Source organism: Patiria miniata, unplaced genomic scaffold, assembly GCF_015706575.1.
Source record: "Patiria miniata isolate m_02_andy unplaced genomic scaffold, ASM1570657v1 HiC_scaffold_3, whole genome shotgun sequence".
Taxonomy (NCBI): domain Eukaryota; kingdom Metazoa; phylum Echinodermata; class Asteroidea; order Valvatida; family Asterinidae; genus Patiria; species Patiria miniata.
Window position 1 is genome coordinate 11225854 of NW_024037069.1, and position 16213 is coordinate 11242066.

At 39.3% G+C, this 16213-nt stretch overlaps 1 protein-coding gene across 2 annotated transcripts; it reads left to right on the plus strand.

Moving 5' to 3' along the window:
- The first annotated feature begins 34 nt into the window (after window positions 1–34).
- On the plus strand, window positions 35–13922 carry LOC119737542. Of its 2 annotated transcripts, none has more exons than XM_038211979.1 (13): window positions 35–166; window positions 2740–2926; window positions 4271–4354; window positions 4936–4999; window positions 5868–5966; window positions 6819–6907; window positions 8328–8622; window positions 9822–9859; window positions 10560–10742; window positions 11553–11715; window positions 12328–12439; window positions 12550–12605; window positions 13219–13922. In XM_038211979.1, exons 2-13 carry the CDS (start codon window positions 2807–2809, stop codon window positions 13452–13454), a joined length of 1539 nt encoding a protein of 512 aa, XP_038067907.1. In that variant the 5' UTR covers window positions 35–166; window positions 2740–2806; the 3' UTR covers window positions 13455–13922. The 2 variants fall into 2 exon arrangements, with proteins under 2 accessions (XP_038067907.1, XP_038067905.1); XM_038211977.1 differs by having other exon boundaries at window positions 36–166; window positions 2737–2926.
- The last annotated feature ends 2291 nt before the right edge of the window (window positions 13923–16213 follow it).

Below are 16213 nucleotides of genomic sequence, written 5' to 3' on the forward strand. Positions count from 1 at the left end.
ACTGGGATTCGCAATCGGGTTGAAGAGAGTTTCGCTCATTACCATACCGGTCAAAGGTCACCTGGTCACAACAAGAAGTGGACTCTTCTGTTTGTGTCAGCCGTGAATGCTGCGAAAAACAACATTTTTTTTGCTGACAGACTATTGCGATTTCTCAAAACAAACCGTAAGTTCAATCTTCATTAATTGCTTTCAGGTTATTGACCACTTTTTTCTTCACAACTTGCGTGAATTTGATAAAAGCTTAAAGAAACTGTCGGCCTAAATTACTTCCCAAACAAATTGCATCATAACTAATTCAGTGCAGGGGAATTCCCAGACTTGGTCCTTTTTAGTGCAGAAAAACTGCAAAACAAATTTAGGCCAGTTTTTACTCACCCTTTAGCCGATAAAATTCTTCAAAATTCTAATGAGGCAAAGACAAGGTCCTCGGTATTTCACCAGCCAAGTTTGAGGTCTCAATTCAATTTTTAAAGGAAACTTTTCTTTAACATTTTGCACCTGTGAGAGTGAAGCCAAGTTATTTCAATTTGAGGCGAGCGTGTAGTGTAGGGCCCAGTTCCTATAAAGGGAACAAAATCCACTTTAGAATTATTGGACCTACCAAACTAGTTGGCGACATTCTCAATAAACAGGTATGTCATATATAGAGGGCAGGGTTTTGTTTTTTGAGGGAAATTTGGGGGTAAAATGACGATGACGGCGCGGCGACAACACGCGACCCGAAAATAAAGATGGCGATTACCGCGCGATGTACCGTGAGAACGCACGGCACGGTGAATCGCAAGGCACAAACCACGCATGAAAATCGTGATTTCTACCCCAAGACTCTGTTCAAAATTGCAAAACGGGTGTCATTAGAATTGAGAAAAGTCTGCTTTTGATTGTAAAGGTGATTTTTTAGCATTAAAAAACATTTTTGACTCTAATTTGATCAAAACAAAACAGGGGCCCTACACTTCACGATCGCCCGATTTGAAGCCTATAAAGACTAGACTGGTACATGTCCAACTGTTTGAAACTATTGACCCTTCAGTGGCCTGGTGGCAGACTATGGATAGATATGTAAAAATGGAGACTGACCGCGTACCAGATGTTACTTTGGACATATTTGGCTGATGCAGTGCAAAAAGGGTGTTGGTGGACTGGTTATTTCTTGTGCAAATCTATTTTCTTGTATTGCATTTATTTATTTTTCACTCTCATTTACAGTGTTGAGACCAAGAGTCTCTAATTTTTTGGACTTGAGAATTTCTGTTGTAAAATCAAGCCAATACATGTAAATGGTGGCACTGTTCTTCTTCTACCTCTCTGTGTTTTACTTTCATGTTTTGTTTGCGAGAAATTCTTAGGAGTGGCTCTTTTATGAGTTAACATTTGAAGATTCGACTTTTGTTATGCTGAAAATTATTAATTTATGATATGAAATTTGACATATTTATTTGAAGTGTTTTGTTAGCTTTTTATGAATGAATACTGAGAGCGTGTAAGATGACCTAAAAAACCTGTGAGATTTCACAAGAATACAGCACATCCGGGCACCGTGTATAGGATCTACAATGTGTGTAACATCCTATTTTTTTCGTTTTAATTGTGTCTTGACTCGGCCATGATCCATCCAATCAAGGGCAATATATGGGCATTTCGAAATCAAAGAAAGCATTACAATTAACAACATAATGAAAATATTGAGCGTTGATGACTATTTTAAATAAAAGTTTTTGACATCAACTTCCGTTCAATCGATCACGCAGATAACAAGTGGGTAATTTCAAACACGGGAGTCTGTGACTAGACTAGTCAGTGTTTGGTACCAAGACGCTCACATGAAAAGTGAATGTTGACTGGTGAGACTTGCACGCTCTATGATTTGGGGTGCTGTGGTCCAATGGTTACGGTGTTCGACTCGTGCCGTGGTTCATGGGTTCGAATCCTGACTGTGGGAACATGGTGCTTGTGCTCTTAAGCAAGGCACTTTACCATAATTGCTTCTAATCTTCCTTCGGATGGGACGTAAAGCTGTAGTTCCCGTTTGTTGTGCCTTGAGTACCTAATTGTTGGTAGATACGTGTGCTGTATAAGACTCCGGTATTATTATTATTATTATTATTATGATACAGGTTTTATGATGATTTATGGCAATTTTCTAGTAAATTAAGGTCATTTACCGGAAACGAGAACAAGTTTTGTTACAAGGGTTTTATTAACATGAATAAATTGACCATCTGGAATTGGCAGTAGTATTTGACCGTGATCGTGAACCGGTCCCAGATTTTATCGCTCTTCCACCGGCACTTCCACTGGGCATGTGCAGTGAATGTCTTTGGGACTTTGTCTGGTTCTTCACTTACATTGCTTACATTGTCATTGCGCCTTCATATTCAGGGGACGGGAATCAGACTTAATGCAATTTCGGCCTTACTTTCCTTTAAAAAAAAATCTCCAGAGCCACAAATCAGAAAGAAAAGATTAAATGTAGGATTCGATTTAAAACAATAGAGGAAGAAACCTCAAACTTTTGACTTAAAATGTACCCGAATGTTAACCATAGCAAGAAAGTCAATTCCAAACAAATGTGAAATTTTCTGCCCTCCCCCCCCCCCCCCAAAAAAACCCCTATAAAATGTACAATTTGTCCCTTCCATAAACTTTGAATTAACTTTTACACCCTACAGCTAGTTCAGAAATAAAATTCAATCTCTCTCTTTTCCTCTGGTATTATTGTCTTGTGTACAGCAGGGGCTCGGGAGTAGACATCCAGCTAACTTTGAAGTTTTTGACTGTCGGATCAGGAGCATCTATCACCATGAGACAGATCGTCATCAACCACAAAGACTACGTCCTCTTTGGGGATGAGCTCTGCACCGACTCCTACGTGTTCTTCAACAAGCACAAATCAGCATTTGAGCGCATGATGGAAGATCAGGTTTGAAGAAGTATTTTAACTAGATAATAATAATCATAATTTGGGAGGCTAATCATCCTTTAAAAGTCGCAGCTGAGAAACTGCATTGCGAAGGACGCGGCTACAACGTGGTCGAGCCGCAGGCATGTAAAGGCGCCTTTGGCATCCAGCCATATGACCCATATATGACCACGGAGCACAGCCAGAGATCGAAAAGTTTTGATTTTTTTGCAGTGAGAAAAACCGGAGGGCCCGGAGAAAAACCCTCGAGGCACAGAAGAGAACCAAGGCATAACCCTACTCACATATGGTCCTAGCTGGAAACGAACCAGGGCCACAGTGGTGAGAGGCGAGCGCTTAACGCACTAGCCACCAATTCCAAGATAGACCAAACCCCAAGTGGAGAACTCCACCGAACAAGCAAAAAAAACTGAGCCAAGTTTTAATTAGTGGTGGGAGAAATCGGAGATTTCAAAATCCAGTTATCCAATTTTTTTCAAACCGAATAATGGTTATCTAATTCCACTGGAAGTTCCCATCCGGCTCACAGTCGTGCCAACAAAATGTGACGAGTGAGGTGCCACATGCAATGCCCTCCCAATGACTGGGTATAGTTTGCAGGATTCAATGACCACTGGGCCTCTACAAAAACACTCCAGAGCTGCAATGTTGGAAAAAATGGATGGGAACTCTCTGATAAGTCGAATGGGCAAGCTATTCATATACCAAGAAGACCAGTAGCAAGTGAATGCAGTTACAATCAGAGACCATGGAGCAAATTGGGGGACGTTCCAGTTGTTTTCTTTAGCCTGTGTCACACAAAAAATGGAAGGCTTAATGTTTTTTAAGGGTGGTTTCGAATATCCGGTCTCCAAAATCGAAACCGCATAGTGGAATTAAAACAGAATGTTAAAAAAATCCAGATTTAATGCCAATACTACTTTTTAATTCTTCATTAGACAACAAAACTGTCTAGAGTTTTCAACGGGCAAAGATAAGTTCCAGAGTTATTTTTTAGAGAACTGAGTCCGAATTCAAATTTGCAGCTCGAGGATGTTCTTCAGCTTTTGCAGCAAGGAGCAGAATTTAAGACATGTCGAGAGCATGTACAGAAACAGACACTTGGTACCGGATGTTTAACACTAAGAAGTGTTGGACATCTTGTTTCATTTGCCATTTCATTTTCCATCACAAATTTCCACTTTTTCGTGTATTGAGGACACTCTGTACAATGTGTGTTTTCTTATATTTTCGGACTAGTTTTGAAATTTTTCAGCATCATGGCATTGGTATTTATATGTATCTAACTCTTGTTTCATCGTAAAATATTAATTTGTTTGTTTGGTTTTTTTTTTTTAATTTCAGGGGCAGCTCTTTTGGAGACGTTACCTTGTATCCTTCAAGGCACATTGCATCGACAATAGCCTCATTGCTCACCCTAAACAAAAGGTTGATTTTTTTTTGTAATCAAGTCCACCCCAGCTGGCCCGACTACCACCGCCCACGACCTCTCAACCTCCATCCCAACCCTAGCCTTAATTGCAAGGCCATGTACAATATGCTGTATCATCAGCGGCGCACATGGCTGGCCATAGCTTTAATACCCAGATCCACTCAAATGCCAAAACCCTGATCCGTTGTACGAAGCCTACTGTGAATAGGATGTTCAAGTCAATTCAGTTAGATGCAACATTTGTATACTATTCTACCAAAACCCACATGAAACCAAGTTGCACGAACATTAAGAGAAATCAAAGATATATTGTAATTTAGGGGGGGGGGGATTTTCAAATTAAAAAAATGCAATGAACTAAGCAATAGTTCGGGACAAAGTGATGTCAGTTTTCATTGGTTGCTATGTCCATTCAGCACTCCAGACTCGAGAACCATTGGGTTTCAAGAACACAAGTCAGGGAGCTAGATAAAAGCCAATGTGAAAAAAAACATTCCCGGACGTCCATGCCAACCTATAGGCTTGTCAATTGCAAGTATAGGAGAGACTTTAAATTCAATAATTCCATTTTGTGCAGGGCACTTCCTACAGATATGTGGTGCTGGATGGATTTAACTACCTGGACATGCAGATTTTGAACTGTAAGTTACATTTAAGACATAAGGCCAAAAAAAAAGTCTCCGGTTTCTGGTATGGAGCTTTTTTTTTCTTCAGATGTCGGCTGATGACTGCAAATGGTGCCCGACTAAATTTAGTGCAAAATATATGGGAGTCCAGAGAGGCCACATAAAGCTTATACTCGATCGTAACCCCATCTAGAAACACGTTAAAATTGTGCAGCAGCAGGATTCCAGTCAAACCAGTGAGTTTGGCAGTTTTGAGACATCATCTTACATTGAATAAAAAAATTTTCGTTTTGCCAACGCGCATGGCTACGACGACGCGCGCGCATACCAGAGACTTTTTTTTTTGCCTAACTTTGCTGTAGATTTTTTTTAGAAGAAATGTATTTCCAAATTCACGATATTATAATTCGGAACAGAACTTTTTTACCCTCATAAATTCCTCTCATTCAAGACTTACTTTCATAACTAGCCAGACACAGTTTAACCATGCCAGTTTTGCAAGTTCCTCAAGACAAAATAAGTTTTAAAAAAGTTAATATTCCACCTCGGAGCTTACTCTCAAATCATGCATGATAATGGCTTTCAACAAAAGTGTGGCACATCTCAAGACTGGTCATCTTTTTAATATTTGAATTAAACAATGCTATGCGGATATCGGGTTGGAAATCAAATATTCAAATATATGGTATATTTGCGTACAAGTAACTCCAATTGTTCCATAGCCTAGTTATCTAGAAATCCATCAGTCAAGAAAACTTCAACCTTCAACTTTAGAACATTTCACCGACAGGAGACCATGAATGCCTCATCAAATTTTATCCTGACATAAGAAAGTCACCAACAGTTGTTTTGTTTTGTTTCTTCCTCTTCTGTCCCTCACAAGATACGAAACCTGCAACCAGAACAAAAGCCTTCATAGAAGACATGGCAATTATCGGCAACTACCAGCACCTGCTCAACACCATTGATACCAAGAAACGGGGTAAACAAAAACAAAAGCATAAACACTCCCTGTGCCAGCCCCATTTAAAGAAAAATGTTGTCTTGTTCACATACTCACTGAAGCAGTTGGAGTCCAATACAGTTTTTATTTTGTGATCGGAAAAACAATTAAAAGGAATAATTCACAATGTACGACCAAGCATTTTTCTTGAAGAAGCCACTTTTCAATTCTAGGTCGATATCCTTCAAATTCTATCCTGCAGTTTATTAAAGTAATCTTAACTGTGGTAAACCCATGTACAACAGTCATAAAGAAACTCATTTTTATTTAAACAAATTTCTGACTAGAGGTGTGCATTTACAGGTAGTACGGGAACCGTACCCTATTAAAACACGGGTATCCAGGGGGTATCCAGGTACCCGTAAAAGACGGTATTATCAAAATTGAAGATGACCAAAAACCTTAACCTGGTAATAAATTAACGTGAAATCTGTTTTGATTTGCCATGTAGCCTGCTTTTCATTTTGAAAATTCCCCACAAATGGCAATCAAAACCTTTCTTATTCATTGTCTGAGAAGTTACTAAACAATTTGTCAAGTTGGTTATGGATACCCGATCCCATAATCTGGAACCAGTTCCTGACATCAGCGGTCGGGTACTCGGGTACCTGGCTCCGATACACACCCTATAATTCTGACTTGAGTCACACATGCCTAAAAAAGTTAAATCTACATGTTCCTGTGCAAAATGAATTTTGTTTGGTGTGTCGTTATTTACTATTTTTCCATAATGTGCTACGATATTCATCTTTACTTTCTAACCTCTTGATGGTGCAGTGGATTTTGAATCGTTTCCTTTTGTGAAGTGTGTCTTTCCTTTTAAACACCCAGCTCAAGATCCATTTTGCAAAGCCGAGTGTCGGGAGGTTTACAGGAAAGTGTTTGCAGAAGAAGGCGTTGGACCTTTTGCTCGAGTCAAGGTATTAAAAGATTTGTAATTATCCCCACTCAAACAACCGCCCTGCATTCCATTGTCAATTTAATCAACTTTTTTATCTCCAAATTTTATACAAGAAAATTGACTTGGTTGATCAAAAACACGAAGGCTTAATGCTAAAGGGACCATTTAATGGATTTTTTTTCTAAATGCAATCCTTGATATGTACCTGTGTGTCCCATTTAACTTGATTTTTAATCTGGTTTGGGTGCCTTTTTGGTTTTTATGCTTATGCAAATTCTCATGTCCATGAAAACTGTGATGTCATTCAAGGCAGAAAATTCTTTTAGGGGTTTGCTGTGGTAACTTCCTTGCTGTCAGTGATTCACTGTTGTTTTATAGACAATGAGAAAACTTTATACACAAATGTTTCTACAAGCAGAGTTTTGGGTTTACAGTTTGAAGAGAAAAATCCTAATCCGCAGAGTGTGTTCCTAAAGTGACATCACAGCAACAGCGCCCTCAGTTGTCAGGAAAAGCATGAAACATTTTAAATGTTTAAAGGGAAGATACAACATTTGCAAACATCAAAAAACGAAATGATCAAATTATCACGAAATACCTTACTGAATTGTTAGGGACTGACAGTCTAAATCATCCTTTAAAATCGTGGCTCCTGGTGTGCTGACATTTTCAAGAAAAACTCTATTTTTCCAACGCTGGTCGGCCGACCAGCATTGGAGAAAACTGGCTTTTTTCAAAAACTGTTCCTAAGTTTTCATATTGAGTTATTCTGACTTTTCTTTGCAATTGACTACACACCTGTGAAGGGGTTCAAGCTTGCTAGACTGATTCTCTGAGCTTACAATTCCCCAAGTGTATCAATTGCTCTGTTTCATTTTAAGTGGGGTCAGGGGAACCAGACTACAAGAACATGGTACGTTTTCTTGGTTTTTCCAGCATCTACAAGCCCAAAACGTGACCAAGTCAGTTTAACAATATTTTCTATAACATACTAATCCTCCAAATCAATTTATTTCTGAAAATTACAGCAAAAGCAAATGTTGTACATTCCCTTTAAATGAATGAAGTTTACGAAATTTGTACCAAAAAGGGCTCTGAAAAGCACCATATATTGTCCGTTAGTGTACAAAGTCGTCGGTTTTGAACAGCACCCCCATCGAAAGATGATACCAGCCCTCCCCCCCCCCACTATTTGATTTTGAGGCCCTTTTCAAGAAATGTGTACCCCCCCCCCAATAAAAATGACCTTGCTACGCCACTGTATCAAAGGTTATCAATATCAATAAATCAGTAAATCTGAAAATCGAAACAATTCATCCACACTCATTTCTTTTTGGATTTTTCCCACTATGGCAAGTGCCCAGTTCCGTCTTATTTTGCCAGAATGACTCACATATGCTACAGTGTAAAATTCATTTCGTGGCCATTTAACTCTGCAGGCGTGGGTTTTCTGCCCGATCTACCTGCGACTAGCAGCCTCCCTGAGCGTGCTCCTACGCAAGTGGATGGAGGCCAGCGAAACCGAGGACCAGCACTCCTACTGGGTGTCTCCGCCCTGCGACATGTTCCTCCGCTACGAGTTCTCAGACGAGGCCTTCAAGCTGCTCGCGAGCGAGGTGGATCCTGATATCCGGTCGGTGAGCCGGCAGAAGATCAGTAGGCTGGAGATGGAGAAATACGGAGAGGACTTCATCGATCAATACCTGCCGTGCCTGCAGTTGGAGAGCAAGAACGGTAAGCAATCATGGGCCTCTCGAAGGGGGGAAGGGGCAAGGCCGTGGGCAGGGTTCCCCTGCCCAAGCTTGGAAAATGATAAATTGAGAATACGTGTGTAAAAAGTTAAGACATTTTTTGGGAAAATGTGCTATTTTTTATTGATATCCTCATGGTGATTGTGTAGTTCATGGCCCCTCTTTCATTTTGTTCCTTTGTTTTGTTCCTGTCCAGAGTGTTGTTTTATATCACTCAAAAATGACTTCTTGGTTCTTGATTCTTGGTTGGTTCTTCTCCTAAATACTCCTCGTGGGAGTTTATACAGGAGGCCAGAAACACCGGGGCAAACCCGTTCTCTTCGTGATAAGTGTCACTGGGTTCTTTCACGTGCATTGCTTTACACAACACATGGGACCTACGGCTTTACGTCCCATCCGAAGGATGAAGCAATAATGGTTAAGTGCCTTGCTTAAGGGCACAAGTGTCCAGACTCGGGCTCGAACCAACACCACTGCTGCCTCTCAAACACCAGAGCATGAGTTGGTGCTCTCATGCTAGGCCATGTCACTCCACTTCTGTAACTTTAAGACGTCTACTTTTAATTCTTAAATGAACCACACAGGGAAACTGACTAGGTGAATTATAACAATTGAAAAGTTAAACAAAGAAATTGACTGGAGTGGGGCTTGAACCTGCGACCTCCGGACTACCATTCCAGTGCTCCTTGAGCAGGGATATTGACTAATTCGGGAACCGCCAACATAGGGCTGAATAGCTTAGTTGGGAAAAGCACCGGAACGGTTATCCGGAGGTCGCAGGTTCAAACCCAGCTCCACTCAATTTCTTTGTTCAACTCTTCAATTAATTTTAATTCTAACGACCCTCTTTTTTGCAATAAAACACATTTTGCAGTTAATGCCATGGAAATCAATGCGGTTATAAAGCGACAATGCATTGTATTAAGAGTGCTTGCCATCTTTATTTTTGTATTGCATTTTGTTGTCTTCATCGTTGTTTTACCCAAATTTCCCCTAAAAAAAAATGTTTTAAAACCTGCCGTCTCTCCATGACATTCCTGTTGGTTTTAAACATCGCTTTTTACTTGAGTGAGTCCAATAACCTAAAAGTGGTAAACTATTTTTTGAATAGTCGGTGGAACTGGAAGATCAGATCTTCAGTACATTTTTGACAGCCCTAATTATCTTCTTTTTTTTCTTTAGAATTGCTTTCAAATGCAGAAAGGAGAAGAGGATACAGAGTAAGTTGTATAAAAATATTGAATGCTTCGAGTGGTGTAGTGAAACTAGCCTCCCGAGGTGATCCATGGACATTCTATTTTCTCCGAGGGAAAATAGAATGCTCCATGGATCACCAAGGGAGGCTAGTTTTACTTCACCACCAGATAAAGCATTCAGTATTTGTTTTATAACACTTCACCCACAGATTCTGCTTGGTTTTAATATTTTAAATTTTAAAAATCTGAACACAATTAAAATAAACTTCAATTTCAATACAAAATTGGTGGCAAGTATGTGTATTCTCTTTCAAACCACCCCTTCACGAAATGTTTGAACCCAACTCTGTGGTGCTCTCTCTTGGAAACAATACGCGCTACGCACAACGCTCAACGCGCACACTGGCATGCATTTGCACACAATCGTGTCATGGGAATAGTACAATCTAACTATCTTTTCTTTAAGATTCTATTGATAGCATTATTCACAATATCATTTAGTGTAAATATGAGAACATGGCTGACTTGGAAAATACCTTACAAAGATACTTGTGTGTATCAAGAGAAACGAGGACGTTACATGGACGTTTTTCATCATCTCGAGACAGCATCCATTTTTTTTGAAAATGCGAATGGAAAAGGTGCTTTTCGGTTGATGAGCATATATTCAAATATTCGGTGTGTTCGGCACAGCTCTAACTCTCCTATGGCAACCTTCACCCAGATTCAAACCCTGGAGAAGCCCGGGTGCTACAGCTTAGACTTCGTTGCCAGGCCGCTAAACAAAAGCCAGTCAATCAGCTCCCAGGAATACGGCATCGCTAGGATCAACGTGGTCCGACATCAACATCGGGTTCCTGCAAACTCATACATGCGCTGGAAACCGAAGGATGAAAACGACGAGCATGTAAGTTCAGAACATCTTACTCAGTGCCCTCTCAGTGGTGTAGATACAGTCTCGTTTTAAGGCTTGCACTTGGGTGCAGGGTCTTTCATTTTATGGAGGGATATATCGTCAACGTTGTCACAAAGAACCAAACATGTCAAAAACAGCAATTTTTTTTATTTCAAGTTTCTTTCACTAATTCGCTTTAAAACATCGCACTTAACCATTTTGACATGCTTCTGTAAGCAAAACATCATTAATTTCTTAATTACATACAAGGGGCAGGCATCTCAATTAGTGCATTTTGCATTTCACGAAGAGACACAAACTAGCTGAACAATTTCACGCTTGCACGGCACCGGCGTGAAGTCAAACTGGATGATGATGCCTAGTGGTGATGTCCAGACAACTTTCTGAGATTCTGAGATAGGTGTTCTTTAATGTGTAAAAAACGTATTGGACGAAAAGGCGTAAAAGTAAGAGCCACATATCTTTACTAATTAATTTTGGCTAATGAACTATTGTGCTGATTCTAATTTCCAGGTTTACATTGTTTACCTTTCAAAGAATCATGTGAATGTTTTCTTACTGCATAAAGGTGTTGCAAAGTAGAAGTTTTTGAAGTTTTAAAAAAGGAAGAACTTCTCTAGCGATTATCTCGAAAACAGTTTTTCTTCAAAATCCTCATTTCTGGCTCTTCGTGAAAACGGTGACGATGCGACAGATGGGTCACTTAGGTTCATATGACATTCTTGTTTTAATGTTTTTGAGTTGAAGCCTTTGCCTCATACATATTCATTTAATCGTGATGCATATTCATGACTTTCCCAGGTTGAGGAAGACGTGCGCACGGTGATCGACCTCCTGACAAATGAGGAAAGGAAGCGTTTCTATTGCGGCATTGTCGCGGAGAAGGAACGCCGGCAACAGACGGATAATCCGCCGCCAGAAAGCCCCCTGGCGGAATACATCAAGGAGTACAGCCCAGCCATATGTGAGTTAAAGATCAGTGCGGAATGTGTGAAATTGAAAATTCCCATGGACCTCGTGCATGAACATTACATTATTATTATTATTTATTTCTGGTATTATGAAACCAATTCAAGGACTCCTGAAAAGCACTCTAGGCACTGTGGCTCGCAAGCCTGAAGAAACCAGTAGAGAGAAGACAATGAGAAGAAATTACAGTTTTAGAGGTGGGAGGAAAAGCCCAGAAGAATATTCGGAATCAGGCAGGGACTGAAAACCCAATCCACATAATGGCTCAGGCGGGATTCGAACCTGGGTCACAGCGGTGGAAGGCGAGGAAAGAACCTCTACTCCCCCCGTTTTGTGCATTCATTGTTCCTAAATTTAAAAAAAGGACACTATCCAAGTTGGCCACTGTCAATAGCCTTTATATTCTGGGCTAAATTTTATGGAGCTACTGGCAGATTCCTTGAGAAGCAAAATTCAGCTGAGAGCTAGTCGCAAGGAATTTACAGCGCATGGCATCTTTGGCTGGTGTAAATCCGTTGCTTTCCGAGAAAGTGGATAAATTAACTATGTCAAATTTTCTGTGACCAAGTAAGATTTCTCACCGCCTGGTCTGTTTTTGTCACTTCAGCTGCAATCAAGAAAGCCCAGCCCATGAAACTCAAGAAGCCTTATGTCTACAAGAGGTGCTCCATGTGCCACAAGATTGAAGATGAGAAGAGAACGTTCAAGTTTTGCAAGATGTAAGGACTTAGTTGCTCTTCTTACATTCTTATTTGTTCCAATCAATTTGGGTCAAAATATTGCGGAGTAATCCCTAAAAGTTCTTATCTTTTCTCCTTTTTTTCTCCAGTTGTCATGACAGGAATGCTGATCACTGCAGATCCTACTGCGGCAGGAAATGCCAAGGTGAGATTAGAAACTATAACTCTAGGCCAAAACACTTGTCTTCGACGCGAAAACATTGCAATGATTTCCAGACAATATACAAATTAATGCACGCTTTAATGAGATAAAACGACCCTCAGACCGATCTTAAGTTGAGACGAGTTCAGCCGCGTTGCTAAGGAAGTTAGGACGTGTTGAATATGTCTTAAGTTTGGTGAAATCATTCCTAGTATGAGTCTCGAGTTAAGACGAGTAACCGTTCCTAAGACGCGTCTTAAGATGCGTCTTACGGTGACATTGGCCCCAGATGTCACATGTCAAACACAAGTCATCCAATATCCAGTCAAATGACAAGTTTTCACGTGAATTGGGACGAAGGCATTCTTCGTCATTGGTCATCCTCTGGGCAGTTACATTTTGGGAGTCCATCAACGTCGGGCTAGGTCCCTAAATTGTTAAGAGTCGGGATACCCCACGTTGGATGTTACAAATACAAATTGGTAATTCAGTTGTTTTTGCTTTTAAAATTTAAAGTATATCAGTACATCGCACATTTGGAAGGCGACATTCATTCTGATGAAACCATCAATTTGAAGAGAATTCAGTTGAATTGTTCAATCTTATCTTTTACCAGTGGATGACTGGGATCGCCATCGGAACGAGCACAAGGAAATTGAGCGAATCCAGCGCGTGATCGAGGACGACTTTCCCGAGGACTGGGCCCTGGAGTTTGACCGCTTCACGGTCGGTCACTTCCGGGTCAGGGAGGCTGACCCCATGGTGGAGGCCATGAAGAAACAGATGGAGAGACAGATCATTGAGGAGGAGACTAAAGCGAAATTGGAAGCCTTGGAGTGTCTTAGCGATTGAGTTAGGATGATCTCTACTCACACTTAAGAGTGGACCACAACAAGTATTTTAAAAACTGTTCAACCAGTTCGCGCTGGATGACGTGTATACCAGCAAAGGTTTTGCAGTATTCGGAACGGAAGACGGATAAAGCAAGGCCGGATATATATGTCAGGGACCTGCTCGCAGCGAGCGAGGCCGGAAATACGAGTGTGCTGCCCGAGGGTGATGGCTTTAACCCGCCAGGCTTAAGGTGGAGTGAAAAGTAATCCCACGCCTCGTTCCGTTCTTGTCAAAATAGTCCTGGTGTGGTTAAAAATTCAATTTTGACTTGAATCATGTGCCAGTATTGCAATTTAATGCCAACTGCAAGTCTATCTTGTCCAGATGACCTGAGTAACCTATTGTGTCGGCCATATCTCAAAAAGAATAATGGCACAGTAAGGCAATGAGCAGTTAGATTCTCGTGTTGATAGTTTGACCACAGATGGTTTTGGTGATTAGAGCGTGATACAAAACGCAAAATGTGCTTGGTCAGAATGTACTCATAAAACCAGTGTGGAACTATTTATTTTTTATTTATTTTTTTTTTTCTTGTAATAAAACCAAGTATTCCTCAAAAATGCCCTAGGCACTGTGGCTCGAAAGCCTAAAGAAAACTGTAATGAAATGATGAGACAATTAGAAGATATAACAGTTTTATTAGAGGTGGAAAGAAAACCTCAGAAGAATATTCTGGGAAATCAGGTAGGGACTGTAAACCCAATCCACATGTGGACAGGGGCAGGAATCGAACCCTGGGCCATAGCGGTGGAAGGCAAGTACAGTAACCACATGCTGCAACTTGACTCCCCTGGCAGTATCAAAGACTTTCATCGACTTAGAATGTGCCTACAGTACATCTTTTTGTGCGGACAAGCTTTTGTAAAGTTAGAACTTCAGTGGCCTTTATTCGGTGTTGGCTTGACTTTTCATTTGCAATTTTAATTTCCTGAAATGTTCAATAATTCCTACAATTTATATTGGTGGTTCAAAACGGTCTGTCACTGAAAGAGTTTTTACATTAAGTTTTTACATTAAATTTTAAAGAACTGAAATAGTTATAACATTCATATTATATATGAATCTTAATCTTGGATTGAACCTCTTCAAAGACATCTCAAGGAAAACATACAATATTGTTAGTCACATATATTTTAATATATAACTTTATTGATTGTTCTTTTAAATGGCAGAACATTACAATCTTAAAAACAGAAGATGTGTGTACAAAAAAAACAGCAGAAAGTTAAAGTATTTTTGACAATTTTCCCTGGATCACAGATTCTAAACAATTGTCTATATATACCTCTATAACTTTGAAATTAAAAATATCTCTTTAAAAAGGATTTATTTGTAAAAATATAAATATAGGTAAAAAGCAAGCAATGAATTTATAAGAATTTTGCAACTCGTTATGGCCATATACAAAAAGACATAAAGGTGTTGTAGTTTAAAGTATTTGACACTTTAAAATGCTAAAATTTGATAACACATGAACAAGTCAATGTGCCTGATTTTCTATCAAAAACAAAGAAATCCAAATTTATACAGATGATTCATATTTATACACAGTTTGTGCATACAGACGCCACTTCACTGGTTGTGTACAAAGTCTATGGAGAGTCAAGAACATTTTTTACGTATTTCCTGACAAAATTTGAAATGTTTCTCAGTCCCAGATTCACGTTTTTCCAACATTTTGGCAATGATTGACCTTCCTTGAGATGATATATGACCAAAAAAAGTGGCATCAGGTTGCAACATTCTCTCCAGAATAACTTTGTTATTGCCAGAAAAAAGTTTTATGCGTCAGGAAGAAATCAATCTTATTGTGGATTTTTCTCGCAAGCTCCCGAACCACACTGAGTATACAGTCTTTATAAAACATATGTCAGCTGAGGGCAAAAACTGCTATAAAATAATGGATTTATTTATGAGTTGATTTTTTACTGAAATGACAAGACATTCATAAAGAAGGATTGGTATAAAAAAATAGCCTTATCAACAAATAGTGTAAATGCATAATAAATATTCATGGTTATTTACAGATGAAAAAAAGCATTTTCACTGATTACGAATTATACATTCCTTTCTTATATATAAGGTCAATAAGAAGTACATTTACCCCCCAATTTTTGGTTACAAATTTAACATTTTCTTAAAAATGCCAAATCCCAATTTTTTTAAATCAGGTTTAAACTTTGGTAAAATTCCTAAGAAAGTTTTTGATTGTGTCTGCCAAACAAACCCCTACATTCCATGAAAAACACATTCTTTAATCCCCTTGTTAAAGACAGTAAAGTACAAAAATAAACTGAATAACTGATAAATATCAAAAGCAGGAGCTTAATTTTGTGCATATTAAAATTGTAAGAACTTTTCTACTCGTGAAGCTATCAATGAATTTGGCATTTGTACAACTGGTTTTTATGAAAGAGTTGATCTTAATAATGTATCTGATACATGACCTGACTATAGTGTATATAAAGGGAATAAATACTTCATTTTTGTACAAATATCTGTCCGTTTCAAGTTCTTTACAGGACCGAGTCTGCTTATGAGTTGTTTCTGTTGAGGTATTCTCCAAGCATGGAGGGACACAAACTCCATGCTCCAAGTAAGTTTGAGATCACTAAACAGTGGAAGTTTGATCAAATTGAATGCACAGATGCAAAGTCATTTGTGCATATCAGTTTCATCTATTTAAAGCAATAGTCCATCATTTGCAGCGAAATTAT